The 25,926-nt window shown below is 37.8% G+C and overlaps 1 protein-coding gene across 1 annotated transcript in view; it reads right to left on the bottom strand.

Annotated features, from left to right (window-relative positions):
• The window catches only part of TMEM65 (transmembrane protein 65), a 44,259-nt gene extending 19,261 nt beyond the window's left edge, over window positions 1-24,998 (bottom strand). Inside the window, exon 1 of the mRNA XM_079902425.1 lies at window positions 24,202-24,998. Within this exon, the coding sequence (XP_079758551.1) occupies window positions 24,202-24,487 (286 nt within the window). The 5' untranslated portion in view covers window positions 24,488-24,998. The remainder of the gene's footprint in view (window positions 1-24,201) is intronic.
• Between the last annotated feature and the right edge of the window lie 928 nt (window positions 24,999-25,926).

Below are 25,926 nucleotides of genomic sequence, written 5' to 3'. Positions count from 1 at the left end.
TTAGAAATTAAATAACATCTTCTAAATACATGGGCCAAAGAAATCAAAAAGGAAATTAGAAAATAGTTTTCAAACTGAATCACAATGAAAATACAGCATATCAAAATCTGTCAAAACAGCTAAATGAATGCTTAGAGGGAAACTTCTAGTTTTAAATACTAATATTAAAAACAAAGGGCTAAAATGAATAACCTATGGCACTATCTTAAGAAGCTACGAAAAAGAGAACAAGGGAAGCCAAAAGTAAGTAGCAGAAAGAAGGAAATAATAACAAAAAGAGCTGCAATCAATGAAATAAAAAACAAACAATAAAGGAAATAGACAAAGCCTAAAGTTGGTTCTTTGAAAAGATCAACAAAATTTAAAAACCCTTAGGTATACCAATGAAGAAAGAGAGAATACATATTATTAATATGTTACTAATGAAACAGGGGACTGTCACTACATATCCCACAGACATTAAAATGAGAATATTACAAATAACTTTATGCCAACATATTCAACAACTTAGATGAAATGAACAAATTCCTTGAAAAATACAACTTACTAAAACTGATATAAGATGAAACAAAAATCTGAACAGTTCTATTTAGTAGCAAAATCAAATTTGTTACCAAGCACCTTTCCATAACATTCACACTAAAAAACCTTCTAGGCCCAGATGGTTTCACTAATGAGTTTTATCAAATATTAATGAAGAGCAAACACCAACCCTAGACAAACTTATAATCTCTTTCAGAAAAACAGAAAATGAGGAAATACTTCCCAACTCATTTTATGAGGCCAGAATAGTCCTAAATATAAAATCTAACCAAGAGGTCTTCCCTGGTGGCGCAGTGGTTGAGAGTCCGCCTGCTGATGCAGGGGACATGGGTTCGTGCCCCAGTCCGGGAAGATCCCACATGCCGTGGATAGGCTAGGCCCATGAGCCATGGCCGCTGAGCCTGTGCTCCACAACGGGAGAGGCCACAACAGTGAGAGGCCCGCGTACCACCAAAAAAAAAAAAAAATCTAACCAAGAAATTACAAAAAAGAGAAAACTACAGACCAATATCCCTCATGAACACAGTCAGAAAAAATTTTAATGTAATGATAACTGTTCTGCTTTCCCAAAGTGTGTTTATTCACAATAGTGGCAAAAAATAACATCCAGACTTCCTTACATTTTTCCCTTTCTGATATTTCTCATTGTTTGAAGGAGAAGTTGTGCTTAATAGGGTTCCATGTTTAGAAACATACAGATTAGGAAAATTATTTGTATGTGTCTATGAGATAGTATTTACAAATAAATTTTTTTTCTTTTGATTTCACAGTTAAAAGTCTTTGCTGGAGGGACAGTAAATAAGACAGTTCTTGCAAACTGCTAATTTATACCATACCAAATCAAATAAAAATTATTTTAAGTGGGACTATCTCTCCTTTTGATCTGTCCTTGAGAACATAAATATATTCAATTATTGTACAGACAAATCTTTTCCGAATTAAAAAGCACTTAAGATATTCATTACAAATCCTGAAAACATAAGAAAGTACTTTCCATGTTTAAATATAAAAATTTTCAACGCTTTCAACATTTTGTTTTGCTTCAGTAACCCAGGAAGATTAGAGAAAACAGTTTAAAACATTTAAAGCAATTTCACTTTTATTAAATGAAATTCTAATTTTTTAGAATGTACAATGAATGAGGTATTCCAGTTAGTTTTCTAGTTAACTAAAGCAACCAGAGAACTGATGTAGCTTATAAAATACTGTTACTACCTAAGTAATATTGAATTCTTTAAAAAGAAATACTTCTTTGATGAACTGGAATATTATAGTGCATCAGAATCATCATTTTAATGCTCAATTATTATCTATTTAGGAGATATAAAACTGAGGGTCACTGTCACATAAAAACCAGAAGAGAGAACAAAACACAAATTAAGGCTTTTTTCTCCTATTTCAGGAATAAAAATATATTTAATCCAGCAGCTTTTTATATTTTATTATATAAATGTAAGTATATAATATTTGTTTTATACTATATTCACTTAAAAAGGGGGGAAGTTGGATTAGGAAGAGAAAGACAAAGGGAGAAATGAGAAACAGAGCAAGGTAAGAAAAACAGATGAGGAACAAATGTAGAGATTTTTTTAAAAATGGAGGGAGAGAGAGAGTTTTTGAAGGGAGTCTCAGAGAAGGCCACACAAGAAAGAGACTTCCTAGATCTGGGCAAATGAGTTGGTGGGACATGGTTTTTTTCAGTCCCGCTACTGTATTTCTTTGTTGATTAGTCAGCAGGTAGTCTAAACTTGACACCTTTGGATCAGACTCCACTGTGCACACAGATACCTCCTAATATATACACACTGCTAAGCACTATGGGAAAACCAGATGAACAGATATTATCTCCAGCTATGCCAGGGGTTCCCAGGCTTTGCTGTAGGACACAGATCTAAAGGTTTCCAAATCCCCAGGCCATGTTCTAAAAGCTTATTTTAAAATAAATTCCTGACCATTGTTTATCATTGTCTTTTTTTTTTTTAAACTTAAAATGGCATCTGGTGAGAAAGGAAATTAGCTAACTGTAGGCTCTAATTTAAGCTGAATTCCAATCAGATTTTTTTTCCTGTGGTGAAAAATAAACAATAATAATTTTTTTATTGGTAAGATTAAGAAGCAGTTTTTCCCAAGACATACATTTGGGACAGTATTCCTACAATCAAGCCTATACTACACTATTTCAATGACCTCTAATCATAGAAGAACAAATATCACCATTTTAAACCTCACATTTGTTTTATTTATTTATTATTTTTTAAAAAATTTATTTTTTATTTTTTGGCTGCACTGGGTCTTCTTTGCTGCGCGTGGGCCTTCTCCAGTTGCGGCGAGCGGGGGATACTCTCCGTTGCGGTGTGTGGACTTCTCATTGCGGTGGCTTCTCTTTTTGCGGAGCACGGGCTCTAGGTGCGCGGGCTTCAGTAGTTGTGGCGCGTGGGCTTCAGTAGCTGTGGCACGCAGGCTCTAGAGCGCAGGCTCAGTAGTTGTGGCGCACGGGCTCAGTTGCTCCGCGGCATGTGGGATCTTCCCGGACCAGGGCTCTAACCTGTGTCCCCTGCACTGGCAGGCAGATTCTTAACCACTGTGCCACCAGGGAAGCCCCTCACATTTGTTTTAATCCTGGAAAATTCCTACTAGGTTTTACCAAAATGTCTTAGAATCCTTCATAACTAAAATGTAACATATATTCAAATACTTTTATCAGTGCTATAAACATACTAAAATTTACCTTTTATATTAATGCTTAGAATAAAGTAGGAAAATGCTTTTAAATTGTGCTTTTCAGGAATATACAACATGCAAGTTTTAGAATAGAACCACTGGGAATAGAACAACTACCTGTAACCTGGCCATAAAATGCCTTGTGCCTTTGTGCTTTTCAGTCAAAATTGATTGTTATATCAATTTGGATATAACAAAGATTGGGATTGACATATATACACTGATATGTATAAAATAGATAACTTACAAAAACCTGCTGTATAGCACAGGGAACTCCACTTTGCTGTACAGCAGAAACTAACACAACATTGTAAAACAACTATACCCCAATAAAAAAATAAAATTAAAAAAAATGAAATGAAGACACCAAAAGAACCCCCAAATACTGTACAGCCTCCATTAATAAAAAAAAAAAACCATAGGAATTTACTGCAAACATCTTACATTAAATAAGCCATATTTACATACACACGTATATAATTCACACGTAAATATTTATTTATTCATATTACATATATGAAAAGGATGATGATGTTGAGTTTTTTAACTTAAAAGCGATTTTTAAGTAAAAATTAGAAAATAACATTTAAAATACTAAATTCCTTTGGTTTATCTAAATGAATAAGTTACACTTTTCAACTAAGAGGGTTATATACCTTTATTGTAGAAAGTTAATGAGACTCAGAAAAACAAACCAAAAAAAAAATTTCAAACTACCTATAATTTATCAGAAATAAACATTTTGATGTATTATCCTTCAATCTTTTTTCTATAGAGAGGTATACAGAAAATTGTGTTCTGCCATTTTCACAAAGCACTATGTGGTGAATATTTCCCCCTTAAATTTTTTAAGGCAATAATTGTATTGGTGGTATTTTATTTCATCATATGATACATAGTAGTTTAATCCCCTATGACTAGATATTTATTCTTTATTCTTTTTCACATTTATAATTAACACTCATACAAACATGTACCTAAATCTTTTTATGTTCCCCTGAAAGTTCTTTATGGTAGATTCTTAAGTGGCATTACTGAGTCCAAAAAAAAGGGCATACATTTAAGGATTTTTAAAATTTTGCAAAATTCCTCTCAGAAAAAGTATGCTAAATTACTCCCATCTTGCTACATTTTTATTTTTTTATTGTTATACTGTACTAAAAATATTCTCATGTTTTCGGAATATAGGTAAAATGTCATTAAAACAAAATCCTTGAAAGAAATTTCCAGGTCCCAATCAATTGCCAAGTTATTTTAAGTGGCAAAAGATTCCAATACAACAAATAGGTAGGACAGGTCAAAGGAGTTTATTACTATATTTCCCCTTAAAAATAATTTTTAAAAAATCTTCAGTCCAATATAGACAAGTGGTTTTAAAATATCTTTTAGAATAAACTAAGCCTACTGTATTTCTTTTCTAAATAAGTTACTGTACTAAGAAATATATCTTAAATTGAAAATCAAGGGCTTCCCTGGTGGCACAGTGGTTGAGAATCTGCCTGCTAATGCAGGGGACACGGGTTCGAGCCCTGGTCTGGGAAGATCCCACATGCCACAGAGCAACTAGGCCCGTGAGCCACAACTACTGAGCCTGCGCGTCTGGAGCCTGTGCTCCACAACAAGAGAGGCCACGACAGTGAGAGGCCCGCGCACCGCGATGAAGAGTGGCCCCCACTTGCCACAACTAAAGAAAGCCCTCACACAGAAATGAAAGACCCAACACAGCCAAAAATAAATAAATAAATTAAAGTACCCTTAATTAAAAAAAAAAAAGAAAATCAAAATACTTCAGTAGAAGAAAGTAAGTGGAACACCTATACTTCATTTTCGCCTCCGCTATAAAACAAAACGTGTTTACAAAGGTGGTGCTGGAAAACAAAACTACCCCCCTTGATATAGTGAGTTCTATAATATTATGTAATAAAAATTATAATTTGTTGGGAACTATACTCAGTATTTTAACCTATAAGAGAAAAGAATCTGAAAAAGAATAGATGTATACATATGTATAAATGAATCACTTTGCTGTACACCTCAAACTAACACAACATTGTAAATCAACTATACTTCAATTTTTAAAATAAAAAAATACTTTTTTAAAAACTATGATCTGTCATTTTCATTGTTAAACCTTCCATTAAATTTAACCATACTTTACAAGTATAAATACAAACTTGAAACGAAAGAAAAGCTAAAGAACAAAAAGAAAAGTCTTGGTTTCCAATATGCTTTCACAGCAACGATAATTCTAAATGTGGTAACTTATTTCAGTCTATTATCATAGGCATAAACATCAATATAAGATCACAAATCAAGGGAAAAATTCAGAATCATTTATAATAGACAGCAAGAAAAGTATGGAAGCCAACATCACCCTGAGATGACATAAAAGTAACAGTTTAATGCACGCACTATTCCTTTAATTACAAATAACTCAATACCCTTGAAGTGTCCCGTGATGCAGTTTCTGATCATTTGACCACCTAGTATTTGTTCTAAGCCCCACCCCAGAATCTTCCCTGAGAAAGGAGAGGAAGTAGCTTTGGCAACACAAATCACAATTTGACCTAAAAAGAGATTTATGAAAAGAACAGAGATGGAACTGCTGCATTTAAACAACAGTTTGAGGGATTACAGGTTTCAATTACCCATATTTCTAAATAGATAACTGCTTAGACTTTTAACAGAACCAAGAGTTTGAACGGGTAAAGTTAAATTTACAATAAATATATAACACATTAAAGAAAACAAACTTAAAATGCAAACCATGCTGTATGAAAAATAATTTAAGCAAAGTAAATCATATTAAATGCCAAAAAACTCAAACATGCACCAAAAAGGGTTTATAAAGCTACAAGGCAATATTTTTTAAAAGAAACAAATTAATATGACTAAGCAATATACTTATAAACACTGACATTCCAATTGAAAAATGAAACACTTTAGAAATGGAAAACTTTTTAATTTAGTAAATTTCAATTAACAGGTCTTGTCTTTTAAAATGACTATTAATTATAAAAGGACTTTTAAATTATTTTTTAAATACATGCCTTAGTTAAGACCAAAAAAAAAGTATTTGAGTATGATTTTGTAATTTTATTTAGCATTTAAAAGTTTACTGCAACTTGTACATTATTTAGTAAAGAAATTTTTACTTAGATCATGCAATACTGTCACCTCACTAACCTTCAGGGGAAGGTAACATGCAGCCTGGGGCTTCAATGCAACCTAGACTGGGATCCAGTTTACTTAAGGGCAGCTAACAAATTCCTGGTCTGAGGCAGTCCAGTGGTATAACAGTTGAGGACAGGAGTTGGCCAGTAGTAATGATGAGGAAGGTGATAGTACCCAGTTAATCATCACCTTTATTAACCTCATTAATGTAGTAACCTGTTAATTATTTAACTCTGGCTTAAGAAATAGTAAATACTAGATGTACAGTAATTTATTTCTCTTATGTCTGTCATCTCATGGAGTTTTTTTTTTTTAGGATAATCAAACATACTATTCATTTGTGGTTGCTTTTACACATCTTACCTGTGTATTTGGAGTGATTATATACACTGCTTAACACAGAAACTATATTCCTTCCCGTCCTTCATGCCAAAGGAAAAGAGACAAGGCAAATAATTACTATATATAATGATTTTCCCTTTGTTTTTAAAGGCTAAGATATTAAAACAACAATACAACTTTTAAAAAAAAAGTCAGATCTGGGGCGTTCCCTCATGGTCTAGTGGTTAGGATTTGGCGCTTTCACTACCGTGGCCTGGGTTCAATCCCTGGACGGGGAACCGAGACCCCACAAGCTGCGCAGTGTGGCCAAAATAAGAAAAAAAAAGAGTCAGATCTTGTTACTTTTACTTATTAGGTATAGAGAGAAACAGTACTATATAACATTAAATTTAAAAAATCATATAACTAAGTATACATAACATGGATACATTATATTATAGATGGAAAGTTTAAAGTGAGTTATAAAAAAATTATTTATCTTGGAACATCATAAGTGGTTGGTATATCTGTGGGTATGGTGACATAAATCCCCAGAAAACATTCATTTTAAAATAAAATTGCTTAATATTAGGAAGGAGCAGAGATTTTTCAGTCAGTGCATTGCTTTTTTCCCTTTCAATCATTCCCCAAATAAAAATTCTTTCACAGAATGTTAGAGCTGAAAGGATCCTTAGAAACAATCTGCCAGTGGTTCTCAATATGCTACCTCACCCTGGAAAATGCCTGGAAATGCAGGGTTGTTTGTGGATGTGATAATGACTGAGAAATGCTACTAACATCAGGGATTCTAAACATCCTACAATGCACAGGAGAGCCCTTCATAATGAAGAATTATCCAGCCCAAATGCCAGTAGTTTGCCCACTTGGTAGTATACTGACTTAATTCTCCATTTTGAAGATTCAGCCACTTTGGTCCAGGGATGTTAGGTGACTTACTCAAGGACACACAACTTGGTCTAGAACCCAGATTCTCATTCTCTTGCTCTACTTCTCTTTCAATGAGTAAATTCTCAATGGCAAAAAATAAAAGAACCAAGAATCAATTGTATATGGATATCAATCGTATATGGATATATAAAACACTGTCAAAACATTGGTCATGCATTAGTATTTGAAATTGAAGTAAAAACGCAACTAACTAAAATACTAATACCTTTTAAAATTCCTTTTTTCTCCCCTAAAATATCATTCCCTTTCATATACATCATTTTAAAATATCCATCAAAGTTAAAAGAAAGAAGAGGAAATCAACTGATTTATTATGGTTAACAAATAAAATATTTTCTGAATGGGAAAATTACATGGTTTCTACTGTTTCAGAACAACAGGATACCATATAGTATAGCGCTAATCTCCCCTGCTAACCCTGAAGAAATTTATTACAGTGAAGAGCACTGAACTAAAAATCCAAAAGCCTTGACACTAATCCCTGCCCTGCTTTACATGTGTAATATATAACTAGTCACCAAATCTTGACTATATCATAAATCCTCTAGATCTCAGTTTCATGTTACATAAAATGAGGAGTTTAGGGTCTCTGCATCCCTTCTAGCTCTAAGATTCTGATTCTATAGTTATTGTTTATTATATAGCTAGTAGGATTTTAAAAAAAAATAAGAGGCATACCACCTAAACATTCATGAAGAAGCACTCTACAGTGAGTAGGGTTATAACTGAAGACTAAGTCTCAAAGGCTGATCGCTGACAGGTTAAATTCTGCGATTACTTACTGCTCAGCAGCACCTTACCTCCTAGTGATATCATTTGCCATTATCTATAGAATAAATATCATTCCTTTTTCCCTACATTGTCCTAAAAATGAGGACTAACTAAACAATCTACAGAATAACCCAAAATTAAAACTTTTTTCTTCAAACGACATTTTCATTAAATGCTTAACTTCTGCATACACACTTAGATTAAACTTTTTAACTTCAGAGTTACATTAGAACTGGCAAAGTAGAGCAAACTGGGGGATTTTTGCACTGCCCTAATATGTTAACATATACACGTGTGTATGTGTGTACACACACACTATATGCCTCTCCATTTCTCGGAGGTTCTTACAGTTTAGTTTCCGCTCTTGATACTATATATACAGCCTAAGAAAACTGAGTTATATTTATCCTTTATCCTTACAAAATTTTAATTGGCCCATAAAATATTTCTTATTCCTTTCCAAACATTGTGTTATACTTCTTAGGCAACGCATATATATTAAATAGTAATCAAAAATAAAATATGGACAGAGAAGTATTTATTGCAATATTTTTATTTCTCCCTCTACCCCCCCCCATACACACACAAACACACACACTCAGTTAACACAATTCCTCCTCCACCACCACCATCACAACGTGCAACAGAAGTTAGATATCAAGCTGCATGGAGACTGAATCTGAAAAAAGTTCATGAATGACATTAAAGTGAACTTACATAAGACTTCCAAACTATTCAAGAATACACTCTTAAAATATATTTTCCTAAAGTTCAGTTACTTAAACACAGTTTCTCTTTACAATATTCTGAAGGTTTCCCTGTCCTTTTATCCTACTCATTCATCCTAAAGATATTCATAATTTTTGTTGCTTCTTATGTCTCACTTGCTCTCGTTATTTCAACAACTTTGAAAATATGTTATTTAAATATAATTAAATATAAGTGATTTTGTCTTTTGTTAAGATCATAAATGTAATCTTTCAGTTAATTAAACATGCAATTATTAGTTGATCATATCCACAAGGTCTAGGGTTAGATAATAAAAATAAATATTCTGTAGACAGTCTAAAACACTGATGCAAACAAACAACAAAAAAAGACTATCACTATAACCAAAGCATTCTACTTCAAACAAGCAAGAAGTTCTGTCAAATAGATGCTTTTCCAGTTGCATTAAACATCTGACAAACCATCAATACTGCAAGATTGTACTATACCAAAACTATCAGGGGTCTCTGCTGATGATACCTCCTTCACTTGCTTCACAATGGCAATCTCGGGTTTAGGATACCTGCATGCTAAAAATATTTTTAAATCAATGTATTCAAGCAATAATATAAATAAAATATGTATAAGTTTTCAAATGTATATGAAATTTTGAAGTGAAACATGCTAGAATATGGGCAGTCCTCATTTTGCACAATAGTGTGGGGACATAAAAATGACAATGCAAGCTGCAAAGCAAACAATAACTGATGGAAAAAATCACAATTGTTCTGTGACCTTAAAAAATTTTTTTTTTCTAAAATATTATAAATTCTCTTACTGGCAGTTATAAATATATAGGGAAAGTTTTTAAATAGTAAAACTGATGTTTATTTACTATACTGTAATTTAAAATATTAGAAACACTGAGAAATAAAGTGTTTTATGCTTTGTAAAAAACATTAAATGATCAAAAGTCACTTCAATCGTGCTAGCACTCTCTTTCTCATCATATAACTTACAATATGGAACAAGCATCTTTTCTATACCTTGGTGAATTGTTACACTCCTTTCTAAGTCTGAAATAGCTTGCATTTTATCTTTCATATTTTTATATCATGAAATATCTGAGAGTTGCTTTAATGTGAAATTTTTACCAGAGTCACTTCTCTGGAACATCATCCTTTTCATCACAACCTTCTCACTTTCCTCATTCATAAGTTTGCAGTCTCTTAGCTCCTCTGGCTGCATATCTGGAGTCTCTCAAATGGCAGCAGTTCAACAGCAGTGTGAACATTCCCACAGTCAGCTATTTCTTCTATAACCTCATTTACATTTGATTAAAATTTCACTTCAGTATTATCACTTTGCTGCATTTTAATCTTTTTTGGTCCATCCCCTTTTCATTATCTTTTTTTTTTTTTAAACGTCTTACAGGTATATCACTGGGAGACAAGGAGGCAACACAACTACACATTTTGCTGTCTGTGTGTGAACTGAATAACAGATAAGTAGCGACCAATCACTGACAGACTGTGAAAGAGTGATATGATTGGTCACAATCATGAGGCACCCCCTGTTTTTACACAGTGATTTGTGGACTGAGGAGCTAGCAGCAAAGTTAATACTTTATGCAATTACTAACAGTTAATATACCATGGTAAATAAAATTTGAACCTTGTTGTTGGGGACTGGTGTTATTTAACTAAAACATGGTTACTAAAATTCATGCTTATGGGAACTGTTTAAAGCAGGGACTGACTGCAATAACAAAAAAAATGAATTATTTAATGAAATGAGCATAAATTCAATGGTGGTGATGGGATATTGGTGACATGTAGGAGGAATGATCAAAAGAATAAATATATTAAGGATAATGGGAGTCAGGTATTTTTCCATCAGAGAATAAAGTTAGAAAGACAGAAACAAGAATGTACCCTGTGATGTTGGATCAGGATTGGAAAAATTGTTATGAACTCTTATGCTATAATAGATATGGATAGATAGAGAAATATAAATAATATTTATTATGTATATAAATACATACATTCATATATTCACTAACTCTGTCCACTGTGGGGGCCTGAGAACAGCAGCACGCTAATAGCTATGAGCACACCTAATGTGCACATCTTGGTTTCTAAATACCATCCTACACCGAGAAAAAACAGGGCTCCTTATAGAAATGGCTGATTCCAGGGCTAGGGCAGGAAATGTGCTAAGATTAGCCTAGAATATCGCATGGTGCCAAAAATGAAACGTTCAAAGAGTAATGGAGGTGTCAAAAAGACAAGAAGCCAACTTGAAGGAGTTACCACTGGTGAAATATGGGACTGTCTGAGGGTCAAAAATGAAAGTAATGAATTGTAACCTATTAAATAGAGTAAGAATTCATGAATATATATTGATATGAATTCATAACTTGAATAGTTGATGAGGAATGGGATAATTCATAGACTCAAGGTAACTCCCCAAAAAATATTAATTACAAAAAGGAAAATAGCAACTCTCTAGTGGATAAGTCAGACAGATATTACTTCATCAAATGTTCAAAGGAAATGGTTAACCAAGAAATAGTTAACATCATCAGAAACAAAGAAAAATCATGAGCAACTGATAGGATGAAAACAACATTAAATTACTTCTGTGATATTCCTACTTAAGATGCATAACTGGAATCTATTCATGAGGAAAGAGACAAAACCAAATTGAAGTATATGCTACAAAATAACTGGTCTGTAATCCTCAAAACTATCAAGGTAATGAAAGCCAAAGGAAAGACTAAGACACTGTTTCAAATAAAGGAAATTCTAAATGCAACATGTGATTCGGACTGGATCTTTTTGGTGTAAAGGAGCATTATTGGGACAACTGGTGAAACTTGAGTGACAGAGAATAAGATGGTAGTAATCTTTCCATGTTATTGTGGCTTACATGGGACAATATTCTTCTTTGTAGGAAGTACAGGCTAAAGTATTCCAGTTGTAGTGGGCATCGTGATGCACAGTTGATCCTTAGCTGCCCGAAGTCCTTCCGAGAGACAGCCCTCAGTGACAGTCCTCTTAGGGGACTGCTTCAGCTGAAGAATGCTGCCTCACCCAAGGCTCTGCCCCCTGCCCAGGGCAGTTCCGCATGTAATTTCACAGAGGAAGAGGCCTGGACCTGTCACCCAACTCAGGACAGCACTGAAGGGTCATTCTATCTCTAGACCTCTCCTCAGGTTCAGCTAAGGCTTCGGTTGAGACTGCATCACTTTACTTCTACCTCTGCCCAAAACTCCTTCCTTCCCTTCCTTTCTAAGGTGAGGTTTCCAAACAGCACTCCCAGTAAACTTCCTGCATGCTAAATTTTGTCTCAAAGACTGCTTCCCAAAGAACCTACCCTGTGCCAGGGATGACAGAGCATCATGTCAGCAACTTATTCTCAAATGATTCAGGGGAAGGAAAAAAATCTTACTATACTACACTTGAAACTTTTTCAGAAATTTGAGATTGTTTCTAAATTTTAAAAGCAATACAAAATTGAGTGGGGAAAACATAGGAAGAATAGGATGAAGAAAAGCAGAAGAAAAGTATGACATAGGACATGGTTCACTGAAGAAATGAGACTAACCAATGAACAGTATATTCAAGGTAATAATGGGAAAGAAAAAGAAATTAGAACAAGGGAATAAATCTATTACACAGCATTTATTACTCAAAAGTGATCGTTGCATAACTATAAAATCAGTGTTAACAATTCACACTTTTTGTAATGTTCTTAACAGGTCCCTTTGAGTAGAAAAAAATGCTATAATAATGTTTTTTTAAACCATAAGATCTTTCTAATACACAAACAAAATTTGCTAGCTCACAAAATATGCCACATCTTACATTATCACTCTCACATGTTTGCCTGTTTCCTTTCAAAATGCAAGGATGCCTGAGTTTATCTACATGACCTCAACTTTCTCACCTTAAAAACAAAAACACTTGCTATAACCTTGCTATTCAAAATATTGCCCCCCTGAACCTGTAGCACTGAATCATTGGGAACTTGTTAGAAATGCAGAACTCAAGCTCAACCCCAAATCTACTGAAACAGCATCTGTATTTCAGTAAGATTCCCAGATCATTTTATAGGTACATTAAACTTTGTGAAGCAGGTTCTAGTTTTCACTGTGGGATATAGAGAGCTACAAAGAGTATTGCTCCCACCCTTACAGTGAAACGAAGTCAAACTAAATTCAAATTTATGACTTATTTCAAACCCATAAGAGAACTCAAGTCACAAAGCAAACAACTGGCCCTACATCAAAAGAGAAGCAGGCACCTGCAAGGACAGAGGAGACGTTAGCACATGCTTACTTGAGACAGATGCAACTGGACACCATACGAATACGGCTAGAATAGTAAGGGAACAGGTGAAAGCAGAGTGACAGCCAGTGCAACAGTGTGAAGGCATTAGGGTACGAATAAATTGTGGGAGTCTGCACCTTCTTGCAGGTTCTTTCACCAGAAATCTCACCAGACACAAAAGGTAATAGAAGGAGCCCTAAGAAAGCGTCCATTGTGGTACAGACCTAGAGGAAGGGAAAAAGCAGTAGTGCAGAAGGGACATGAAACTCTATCTGGATCCCTTTCTCAACCTCTCCTATGAGTCAAAAGCCTTAAATACTGTCACCCGTGGGCAGGTAGGGTGACTAACCATCCAGTTTGCCTGGGACTCTTTCAGTTTTAGCACTTAAAGTACCACATCCCAGGAAAAAAATGTTCTCCCTAGCCTTTAGGTATTTTAATTTGAAAGTGGAGTTTCAAATCATCTTCTTGATTTCTCTAAGCTTCTTACCAAAGAAAATGAAAAGACATTACTTGCTAAATGGCCTGTATATTTTCTACACAATACTGCTAAAAAGAGGTATAATTTGCTTACCTGTGATATTACATTTTTCTCTGATAAACTAGAATTCTACACAGAACTCTGTAAAAAATGAGTAAACTAGTAACATATATTTAAAATAAGTTCAGACTTCTGACCGATGAGGAAAGAGGGAATCTTAGTAGTACTCAAGCTACGGCCCAACACCTCCTGCCCTCCATATCCAAAGTTCCCTTTAAAGAGTTGAATCCTTCCTTATTGATACTGCCTCCTCAGCCAACTAAAATCTGGCTTCTCCTCACGTAATTCTTGACAAAGACATCACTCTCTTTTGTGTTGTTATATCCAATAGACCTTTACTCCACCCTCCCAACCGCCAGTCTTCCTCTTATGTGAACCATCTAAAGCACCAGATCATTCCCTCTTTCTTGAAATGCTGTCTTCTTCACTTAGCTTCTGGAATACACTATTCTTGTTATTTTTCCTGACTTTGTAGACACTCCTCAGTCTCCCTCTAGTTCTGATCCTTCTTCATTTTCCCTTCCAATAAACACTGGTGCTTTTCAGAGTTCTGTCCTGGATCTTCCTCTCCATCTATATACAGCTGTTGACACCCACACTTACATCTTCAGCCTAAACTTCTATGAGCTCCAGATTTAAGTGTATAAATACACACACATGCATAAACACACACACCTACTTATTTGACATCTCCATTTATATTCACAAAGGTATCTACAATTTGACATGTCCAAAATTAACACTTTAAGTTCCACACCCCCAAATCTATTCTTTCCCCAGTCTTCTCCCTCACAGTTAATAATAACGCTTTTTACTCAGTCAGTATAGTCAGAAACCTAAGTCATCACTTACTATTTCCTTTCCCTTAATTATCTGACCCTTTCTAACCCATCAGCAAGTCCCATCAGTTCACTCTCACAAGTATGTCTTGACTCCATCTCCTCCTCTTCATCTCTGTGGCCACCTAGTCTCAGCCACCATCATTGCTAGCCTAGACTACTGTAACAGCTTCCTAAGTGGTCTCCCAGCTTACACATCTGCACCCTCCAATCTGTTCTCCAATAGCAGCCAGAGGGCTCTTCAAATACCATTATTTCACTAATGCTTAAATGCTCGAATGGCCTTCATATGGTTTACCCAGAAAGGTCCTGGCCTATCTGGCTTCTGCCTACGTACATCTCATCCCATTCCACTCTACCCTTTGTTCATTAAGTTCCACTCATATTTGCCTTCTTTCAATTCCCACACTATGTGAAGTCCCTTCCTATCTCAGCCTCTTGGTATTTGCTTTTCCTTCTGAGAATGCCATCTGTCTGAATGAATGGCTTCTTCTCAATCCTTTATTTTCAGCTTAAATATTACCTAAACAGAGGCCTTCCCAGATCACTTTAAGTAAAGTAAATGTCCTTCTATTTATTCTTCTAATAGCACACACTATCTATAATTATTTTATTATTTACTTTATTGCTCTTATCTTTCCTCTCTCAAAAATGTAGGTTTCATGAGAGTATTTCCCTGAATTAATTCTGACACACCTCCAATATGCAGTACCGAGTCTACTATGGTAGAGAGAGTAACAAATATTTGTTACACAAATAAATTTTCTAAGTTGAGAAAGGTTTTCTATGAATAGTATGTTAGATTTTTTTAACTCATTTAAAAATCTAAAGGAAAATTAGAATAACGGTTAGAAAGTTAAAGATTTATAATAGTTGGAAGGCCCAAATACTAGTTTTCTGACTTTTTCAAAATCCCCCCACAACTTATAAACTTTTTTGCACACTGATTTTACTTTGATTTCCCTTATTTTAAAAGTAACAATGCTATATTTGCTTTTGTATTGAATGTGTATATTATGCAAACATATAAAAGATAGACTAAGATATACTACCAGCACATGTGACTTTTATTGAGCATTTGAGTTGTTACCTTTTTTCCCAGCACATGTTAAAAAAATTCCAGGTATGAATATCTACAGAAAGGTGCAATAATAAGAACAGGGATTTTAAAGTCAAACAAAGCTAAGCTAAAAACTCTGCCACAGAGGTTTTAGGATCTTGGGCAAGCTCCTCAGCCTCAGCATCTTAATCCATAGAATAGAGATAACTCCTTCTCTCTCCAAGAGAGGTAAACAATAATTACATGAAAACTCACTTAATTAGCCCAGTATGTCTGTAGCAAACATTCAATAACTGCTAAGTAATGGTAATGAAAATGGTGTTGGCAGCAGCAATAGTGGTAGCAGTGGGATGTCTTCTATTAAATATAAGAACCATTATACAACAGAAATTCAGAAGTTATATTACAAAATATCATGCTATTTTTAAAATTACAAATGTTTTAATAACCCAGTGCCCTAAAGTCTACCCTAAAACTCAGAAAGAAGACAGAAAATCTAAAGTAAACCAAGTAAAGAACACCATTCTAACCTAAACTTCTCTGAACCTAAGTGCCTTTCAGGTATTTACAGCAACAATCCTTTGAACGGCCATAATCATAACTTTAGCAGAAATACAAGATCTTCAGTGTGAGATCTGAAGAGTCAGAGGTCCATAGCAATGTGATAGGTGCGACTGGCTAGCTGGAGAGACAGGCGAGTAGTGGTTTGTGACCCTGAAATGTCTATCAAGATTAAACCCCACTGAATAGTATAAGGGTGAAGAGAGAAAGAGATACTGAACGAAATATAAGAAAAAAAAAAAAAAACCACCATGAAAGAGTGACAGAGAGCAGACATTAGAAACAACAAGAGATGCCCGAGAAGCAGACCTCCTTCCACAGCAGCAAAGTTTACCACAAGGGACGAATGAAGATAGAGCAGAGTGGTCCGTGGGCACTGTGGATGGAGTGGGGCAGGGGCAGAACAAATCCAACACACCTCGCCAGCACTATGACACGGTCTGAAAGCATGCCAACGGAAACAGCACAGCGTTCTGGGGGCATCTGGTGTGATGACTAGTATCTCTACAAATAGAAGTTAAGTAGCCCCAAAGAAAATCATCGTATTAAAATACAGTATACAAGGACTCGGACATCTGGTACAAGCAAAACTGTGCTCGTTATACTTTTACTAAGGCAGAGAAAAAAGCAGTATGTTCAAATATGTTGCCATCAAACACAGTCAAAGTAAACGTTTCAGAGGTTAAGAGGAATGATGTTTTGTACAGAGGAACAGGTTTGCAAGGCAGAAATAGAGACACAGAGATAGAGAACAAACGTATGGACACCAAGGGGGGAAAGTGGGGGTGGGGGTGGGGGTGGGATGAATTGGGAGATTGGGATTGACATGTATACACTGATATGTATAAAATGGATAACTAATAAGAACCTGCTGTATAAAAAAAATGAAATAAAATTTAAAAAAAAAAGAGGAATGACGTTTTGTTACCTGCAAGGTCCTTTGTCTAGAAGAGTCTCTCATTTACCAGATGGTCTGAGGTAACTACGTTATTATATTTTAACAAATAACTACTTGCTTTCATGTCGTTGTTTTCATTCACTTAAAGCATAAACCTATGAGCCAAAGACAAGGCTAGAATCTTACATACTAATTAATTCAGCTGACAAGCAAGATGCTAATAAAATCTGCACTCAGGAATTTAGTCCCTATTTGTTCCAGTTAGCTTTATATTCTCTCATGCCAAAGAAAACCACATAAGAGTATAGTTATACAAATTCATCACTATTTTTAGAAAAACTAAAACAGTCGCCACTGATAGTGATTCAATATCAGATCATTCCCAACATTCAAGATTATCCATTATCTTTATTTCTGCCTGACCCTTTGGATGACCCTATAAAGTTGCAGACTTTATATTATTTCAATTTTCCTACCTACAAACATCTTTATAAAAATTTCCTTGTCACAACTGCTATAAAAAGTAAGAAAATAGTGACTATTGAGAGGAACACCAGCAAATTACTGGTGAATTCAACTATGGCAGTGTTTGACTTATCTGGAAGCCCTATTTTCTAAGGGTCGAATATTTAGAATTTAGTTAAGAACTTAGAAGTGAAAGGACATCACAATCAAGGAAAAGAGTTATCACAAAGCTCATTTACTTGATAATGAGGTGAAGAGTCTGATACAGCATTTCATATAAAGCGATGGCCCTCAAGCAGATTGGTTTTGCTAAATTCCTCCCTTTCCTCCCACCCAGTGTCTCCTCCAGGGAATATTTGGCAATGTCTAGAGACATTTTTGGTACACAAAACTTGGGGTGAGGAGGGTGGGAGGGTGCTACTGGCATCTAGTGGCTAGAAGACAGGGATGCTGCTAAATATCCTATGTGGAGGACAGCCCCACAACAAGAATTATACAACCCAAATGTCAATACCGCCAAGGCTAAGATATCCTGATATAGAGGAAAGAGTCCTATACATCTCTGTCTCCCTCTGTCTCTCTATATATCTCTCAATCAAATGAATCACTATCACTATACTGGCACTCAGTACAAGAACGAATGGTCAAAAGTCTTAAGACAAACAAACAAAAACTAATATGTTACTGGTATGCATTAATAAAGAAAGATGTAATACAAGATTTCCAACAGAAACGATTAATTTTTAAATGTTATAAAGGATATAAAGGAACTGATATAAAGGAACAAACTACAATTATTAGTTATGGTTACCTACATAGAATATCTCCTCCTAATTTCCCTTCCCTTGAATCTAGACTGGTCTTAGTAACTTGTTTGACCAATAGCATGCAGCAGAAATGACATTCTGGGACTTGCAAGGCTAGGTCATAAACTGTGGTAGGTTGAACAATACCCCTCCCCATATGTCCCCATCCTAATCCTCCTACCTGTGAATACATCACCTCATATGGCAAAGGAGAGTTTGCAGATGTGATTAAGTTAAGGATTTTGAGAAAGATTAATCTTGAACTATCCAGGTGGGCCCTAAATGTAATCACGAGGGAACTTATAAAAGAGAGGCAAAAAGGTCAATGATGTGACAACCGAAGCAGAGATTAATGTGAGCAAGAACCAAGGAATACCAAAAGCTGGAAGAAACAAGGACCAGATTCTCCCCTAGAACCTCCAGAAGGACAAGGCATTGCTAACACTTTTATTTTAGCCCCTTAAGTCTAATTTTGGACCTCAGACTTCCAGAACTCTATGAGAATAAATTTGTGTTGTTTTAAGCCACTATATTTGTGGCAATTTGTTACAGCAACAATGGGAAACTGATAACAAAGTCTTACAGCTTCTACTTAGTTCTCTTGGAACATTTTCTCTGGAAGTCCTGACCATTTTAAGACTGTCATACTGGTGAGATCACATGCATCTACTCTGGTCAATAGTTCTCGTTGAACCCAGCCTTCCAGCCATGTCCAACAAAGTGCTAGACAAGTGAGTGAAGCCATCTTGGACTCTGTGACCAGCTCATCTGCCAGCCGTTTACCGAGTGACCCCCACAGATACCACGTGAAAGAGACGAATCACTCAGCTGAGTCCTGCCTATATTTCTGATCCACAAAATCATGAGAAATAATGGAACGGTCGTTGTTTTATGTCACAAATAACTCTGGACCTCAAGTTACATGTTAAATGATGATTAAAGATTGTTAAATAGAATATATCCATTTTGTAATGGAAGAAAAAACTCCTATTTATATTATCTGTTTTCTAGGGAGTAATCCCTAGTTATAGGGCTACTCCAACATTCCCATTAATTCTAAAGAATTGTAATTAAGCTTGCTGGAATATACTGCTGTAACTAGATTCTTTCCATATTGGTAAAATAACTGATTGTAACAAAGCTTCATTTACTTATCCAGGGCCAGGATATAGAAGCTCTCAGCTTATTGGAGATCACTCACTCTTCCTGACTCAAACCATATTTCATATCCTCGTCCTGTTCTTCTCCTCTTTCAGGTCTAGTTATTCCTTTATTCCTCTTTTACTGTTTCAACTAAGGCACCTAAATATCTTTATTCACAAATCTTAATTTGGAGTATGAAATGTTTTCTTGCCCTCTTTCTTATTCTCTTTGAGCAAAAGCCAAGATTATCTCCAGTTCATCTAGAGGTTAATAGCTTAACAGCACTGCCACTTTCTTATATAATCCTATACAAGGAGCTGAGAAAAATGGGGATACTCTTGTTAAGAGTCCAAGATCCCTAGTGGACTGGAACTCCACAAAAAATCATATTTGTTTCTATGTATTCTAAGTATGCTATATGGCAGGTTCTCAAAACAAAACTCCTCATGCTACCTTAAGTAAATAATCACAACGGTGGGGAACTACAAGATTAAATTTAGAATTATATGGTGTATCTATATGGATGTAGATAAATGGTAAAAAAAATTTGTAAAAAAATTTTTTTAAACATATACAATTATCACTTACACAGAGAAACAAAAAAAAATGCAAGCTGATTAAGATCTAGCATTGATAGAAAAACTGCTCTGTTCCCCCAAAACATCCCTTATTTGCCTATATAAAAAGAATCTCATTTTAAAAAATACTTTAAGTACACATTTAACAAAAATATTCCCTAAGAAGGTCCTTTTTTTTCAAATCATATCTTTCACTGTGCCTCCCCAAAAGCCAGCTCTTACCTTTCTGTGTAATTCTCCAATGAGCATTAATTACAACATCTAAATAAGTGTGGAAGGCAGCCTCCAAGATGAGGCCCCCAATGATTTCCACCTCCTGGTATTCACACCCTGCCTGCATAGTATGCTCCCACAGTGTATGATGAGGGCAAAAAAGGATGGACTATCTCTTCTAAGACCAGGTTATAAAAGACTGTGGCTTCCAGCTTAGGTGTCTCTCTCATCACTCATTCTGGAGGAAGACAGCTGCCATGTCTTGAAACACTCAGGCAGCCCTGTGGAGAGACCCACAGAGCAAGGAATTGAAACTTCTAGCCAACAGCCATGTGAGTGAGCCTTCTTGGAACTGGTTCCTCCAGCCCCATTTAAGACTTCAATAATGCAGCCCTAGCTGAAAACTTGATTACAACTTCATGAGAGACCCTGAGGCAGAAACATCCCCCTAAGCTGCCCCAAGACACCTGATCCTCAGAAACCATGAGACAATACGTGTCTGTTTTAAGCTATTGTGCTTTGGGGTAATTTGTTGTACAGCAATGTAGAACTAACTAATGCAATGAGCACTGCTCATCCTTCAAAAACCAAATAGGTATTTAAAAAATTTTTTTTAGTAATTATAAATAGAAATAGTAACTGCAAAACTTGAAAACACATTTGGTTTAAAAAGCTCAGCTAAAATTAAAAGGCAACAGTAATAACATCAGCTTGCCAGTCCTACTTGTAAAAACAATGAACCAACAATGCACTTTCAGAAGAATATGGACTCTTTCTGGAAGAATAGAGAGCAGGTTGAGCAGATAAATTGAGAACAGAACATCAACTTTTTTAAAACTAGGAAAGAAATCAGTTTGTAATTTAAAAATCACAATATCTTACTTAACTATTAACAAGACATCCCACAAAGTCTGCCTTATCTATTACAAACTGGTTCTAAAGCTTTATCTTGTCACAGACTATATCAAATGCCTACTGATAAACACATAAGAAAGATAAGGGCAAATATAACAAATTTCAGCAGTAGACCCCACTTCCATTTCACAGCACAGATTTTCTTTTCCTGTAATGTTTCCACACCAAATCCAAAGCACTTCATTAGATCATGCAAGCACTCTTTCCAAGAACACATAAGGTTTCCTATTGTAAGAAACAGCTTTTTTAACATAATTTATTTCATTAGAAAGTGCACTTAGTACACACATATTTAATACATGGGTTGAGCATTTAAAAACGCTCAAAAAGCAACAATAAAAGAAAAACATGGCAATTTTTCATTTGTCTGGGGAAAAAATTGATTTCAGCAATAGAATGAGCTGTATGCATTCTCAACATAATAAATCCTCTCTACCTTAAATGGTTAATGAATAGGGTAATTTACTAGTGATGATCCCAGTTATCTCCATAGAAACTATATATATTGATATCGAAAACAACGAGGAACACTAAGACTGTACTAAAAATTAAACCATCATCATCAATGTGTCATCTGAGTCAAAGAGCAATAATTTAGTCATCAACATTGGCAAAATTAGTTGACTTAAACTCTGAAGTTCTTTAGCTTTTAAGTCAAATAAGCATTTGAATACCCCATTGTTTCCTATATCCTTTATCTTGAACAAAGACAACTTAAATTACCAACTTCTCTCTCATATAACTTATGTATTATTAAGTTTAATTGACGCTAACTGATCTCCATTGACTGAAGTTTATAGGTCCTTTCCAGAATATTTAAAACCATGTTAAATTTTAAAATACATTTTCCATTTTCACTGGAAAATGTAGCATTCCTACTGGCATGTGCTAAAATAATAAGGTATGAGGCAAAATTTATCCATTTGTATCACAGGACATGCTTTTCATGCACTGTCATAAAATCATATTAATGAGGCCCTCCAATCTTGTAACAATGTTAATGCAGAATTTCCAAGAAATTACTTAGAAAAGGCCAAATGTGTGTTCAAACAGTCTTACCCATGGAGAAAGATTCCTAAAACTAATGCTCTAGTGTGAATGTCTTTATAATTTTCCAAGGGTCACATTTTCAGAAGTGAATATTTTAAAACCACACACTGAGTGCACACATAGCTCACAAATATGCTAGTATCTGATTATGACTTCATGTAATATCATGATTACATTTAGTAACCGAATTGATTGTGATATTACGTTGTTCCTATAGAAGCACTGTGGGTAGACAATGTCTGGAATCATCCAATACCATAAATTGGTCCACAATTCCCTGAACGGAGGTAAAAAAAGCAGTTAAAAGGCACAACTAATAAAAAGTTTCTAAAGAAGTAGTGTAGAAAAGTCCTGCTTATGAGGTAGACAATTCTCTCCTCCATTCCTGAATACAGACCAAAGAAGCGCTTTTAAGTGCCTGTGGAAGATCAAATGCCTTGCTCCAAATAAATGTGCTCTTAACTTACGGAACCTATGGAATGCTTATGTACCTACCAACCTTGAGGGAGGGGAGGAGTAAACTTAAAACAAACAAACAACAAAAAAGAAACAAAAAACACTTTCCAACACACCAGAATGTATAACATAAAACAGCAGCAATGTATTCTGTCTGTATCACGGTAGTTAGATGGCTAAAGTATCTTAAGACTGAATGATTTGCTCATTGGCCTCTTTCATCCTTCTGATTTTCTGACTTTTTAGCTTTTTCACTTGGACTCACATTCTGACATACCAGCATGCTGCACCGGTTTGAAAAATATCCTCCTTTAACAGGTTAGCTTAAAAATGGCTTGGCTTTCACCATCCCAAATTATTTTTGAGCAGAAGTCCGCTTTTTATTGCAGAGCCACAGATTTCCAGAAAAATACCTTCTTAACTACTGCATTCTTTCCTCCTCTGGGGGCACAACAAAAACGGGAGTCTAACTTGGGCAGCACCAAGCCTGTGATGGGCTTGCAAGTATGCATCTGCGGTTGCTGGTCTGATCCACGCTTTCAGTTTCCCAGGAAAATGTCTCCTTCGGCTGCTTAAATGAATCCAACCGGAGGTGTACGAAAACAAGCCGCTGAGAACACCTCTGCCTTAACGAACCAACATCCCTTCTTTCGGACCCTGACACATCTTCGTTTGATAACCATTTAGCGAAGTTTCCCCCTGCCTCTCGGCTTTGTAGCGCTTTGGAAGGAGGCACCGCAGGCCACCGGCATGGCTGCACGTTCACAAGTAAGCAGCAAGGACTACAGGGGGACAGCAGGGCTGGGGGACGGGGGGCACAGCAAATCTAAACAAAATCAAATCAACGGCGGTTGGTAACTGGGGCTGAAGCTCCAACTGTGAGGCTGGGGAGGAACCAGCCAAGCGTTGGCCCTGGCTGCCTGGCACGATCCGCGCCTGTCCTACTGCCCCGGGGACACTCAGGAGGCGCAAAGTTCCCCCGCCCCCCCGGACGTCCCAGGCGCGAGGCCAAGCGGGCGAGGGGGCCGGCGGCGAGGGGCCCAGGCCGAGGGGCGGCCGGGGCGCAGGCGAGGTAGGGGAGGGCTCTGGGCACCCGCCCCTCCGTCCCCGGCTCGCCCCCTCGCGGCCCCCTTACCTTGGGCGATGGCAATGGACTCGAAGCGGTGCAGCTCCTTGAGCAGGCAGCTCCTCTCGCTGGAGTGCAGGCTGTAGATGAAGTCGCGCGCGCCCTGCGCCGTGTTCAGCGCCTCCATGGGCTCCTTCTTGGGGTGGGTGCCCAGCTCCCGGGGGCCGCCCGGGGCCGCGAGCGCCAGCAGCCCCCGCCCGCAGCAGCACCAGGACGGCGGGCGGGGCGCGGCGGCCGGGCCCGGCCTCAGGCTGTGCGCGGTCCGGCTCCTCAGCAGCGGCAGCAGCCGGGACATGGCGGGCTGAGGAGCGGGGACGCCCCGCGGCAGTCCGGGAGGGCGATTTTTGGCGAACCCGCGGGAAGAAGGAGCTGGGCTCAGCCCGACCCCGCCCCGATGTCCTCCTGACAGGCAGCCGAGGCGCCGGGAACCATGCACTCGCCGGGCCCGCGCGGCTGGAGCCTCCTCTTCAGTCCTCCTTCCCTTCCCAAAGGCTCGCGGCGCCTCCAGTCCCTCCAGACGACAAAAACTTTCTCTGAGGCTGCCGGGCCGGGAGAGCGCTCCCGGAGAAGGCGGGCGGGCGGTGCGGGCGGGCGCCTCCCAACCAGAGGAGCGGCGCGGGCGGGCGGGTTCGGCAAGGGTTTGTGTCTGTCAGTCTGATCTTCCAGAGGGATGAGTCAGCCACGCGCCGCCCTTCCCCGGCACCGCCCTTCCCCGGCACCGCCCTCCTCTCTCGCCGGTTTTCCCACCCTCTTGCCAGCCCTAGTCCCCACACCGTACGGCTTCCGCGCCCTCAAAGCAGCCACGCTCTCAGACCACAGCCGCCGCCGCTACCCCTAGCGGCAATATAAGGGGGTAACAGGGCGGGACGAAGAAAAGAGGCGGGGTGGGTGAGGCGGGGCCGCGCAGGCGCATTGTGCAGTCTTGCGGGCCGCGCTTTCTCCGGGCTAAAGAGCGTGCACGCGTGTCCCCACCCCCTCCTAAGCATGAAGGTGGAGAAAGACAGGGACCTTGCCCCTTGCGCCGGCCTCCGGTTGGCTGAGTAGTACGGCTGCCACCCGGCCCCCCAGCGCCGTGCCTGAATCTGAGGCTGGTTCTGAACGATGCTCCAGCGTGTAGGCCCTCTCGCCCGTCACGGGCCCGGCCACAGCGCCCTGCTCAGGCTTTGGAACATTGAAGCGGCCAGGCCGCGCCCTTCGCCAAGTCCGCGCACACCCAGACTTCGGCCAGACAACCGAGGCTCCGAGACACCCGCTCTGGGAGCCCCAGAGGGAGGGCTAGCCCAGTTCTCCCGCTTCCCAAGAAGAGTCTGAGACAGAGACCTTGACACTGAGAACACCCTTCCCCGTTCTGATGCAAGCAGCTTAGAGACATTGGAGCCTGAGGCAAGAATGTCACAGACCTTTTCCAGGTGGTTGTCCAGGTTTGTTTGTTTGGTTTTTTTCTCTGTGCCAAGGTGGAAAGAATTCTGCGATCCTCCACCATTTCCACGTGTCCTAGGTTCATAAGGTCTGCTATTCCAAGCTTTAATTTATCTCTTGCTAAGGGAGGAGATCTCTGCTTTATCTGAACCTGTCTGAAGGCACTTAGGCTTCCTGTCTTCTTAGAGAATAGATCCACTTAGAGAATAAATCTGCTCAAGTGTAATCAAGATCTAAATCCTATCCTTATCATACCCACTGCTGCACCCAGCCCGAGACCTTGTATACAGTAGATGTGCTATAAGAATGTAAGTG

The sequence above is a fragment of the Stenella coeruleoalba genome (genome assembly GCF_951394435.1).
Source record: "Stenella coeruleoalba genome assembly, chromosome: 17".
NCBI lineage: Eukaryota > Metazoa > Chordata > Mammalia > Artiodactyla > Delphinidae > Stenella > Stenella coeruleoalba.
This window is presented reverse-complemented; position numbering and strand designations above follow the sequence as displayed.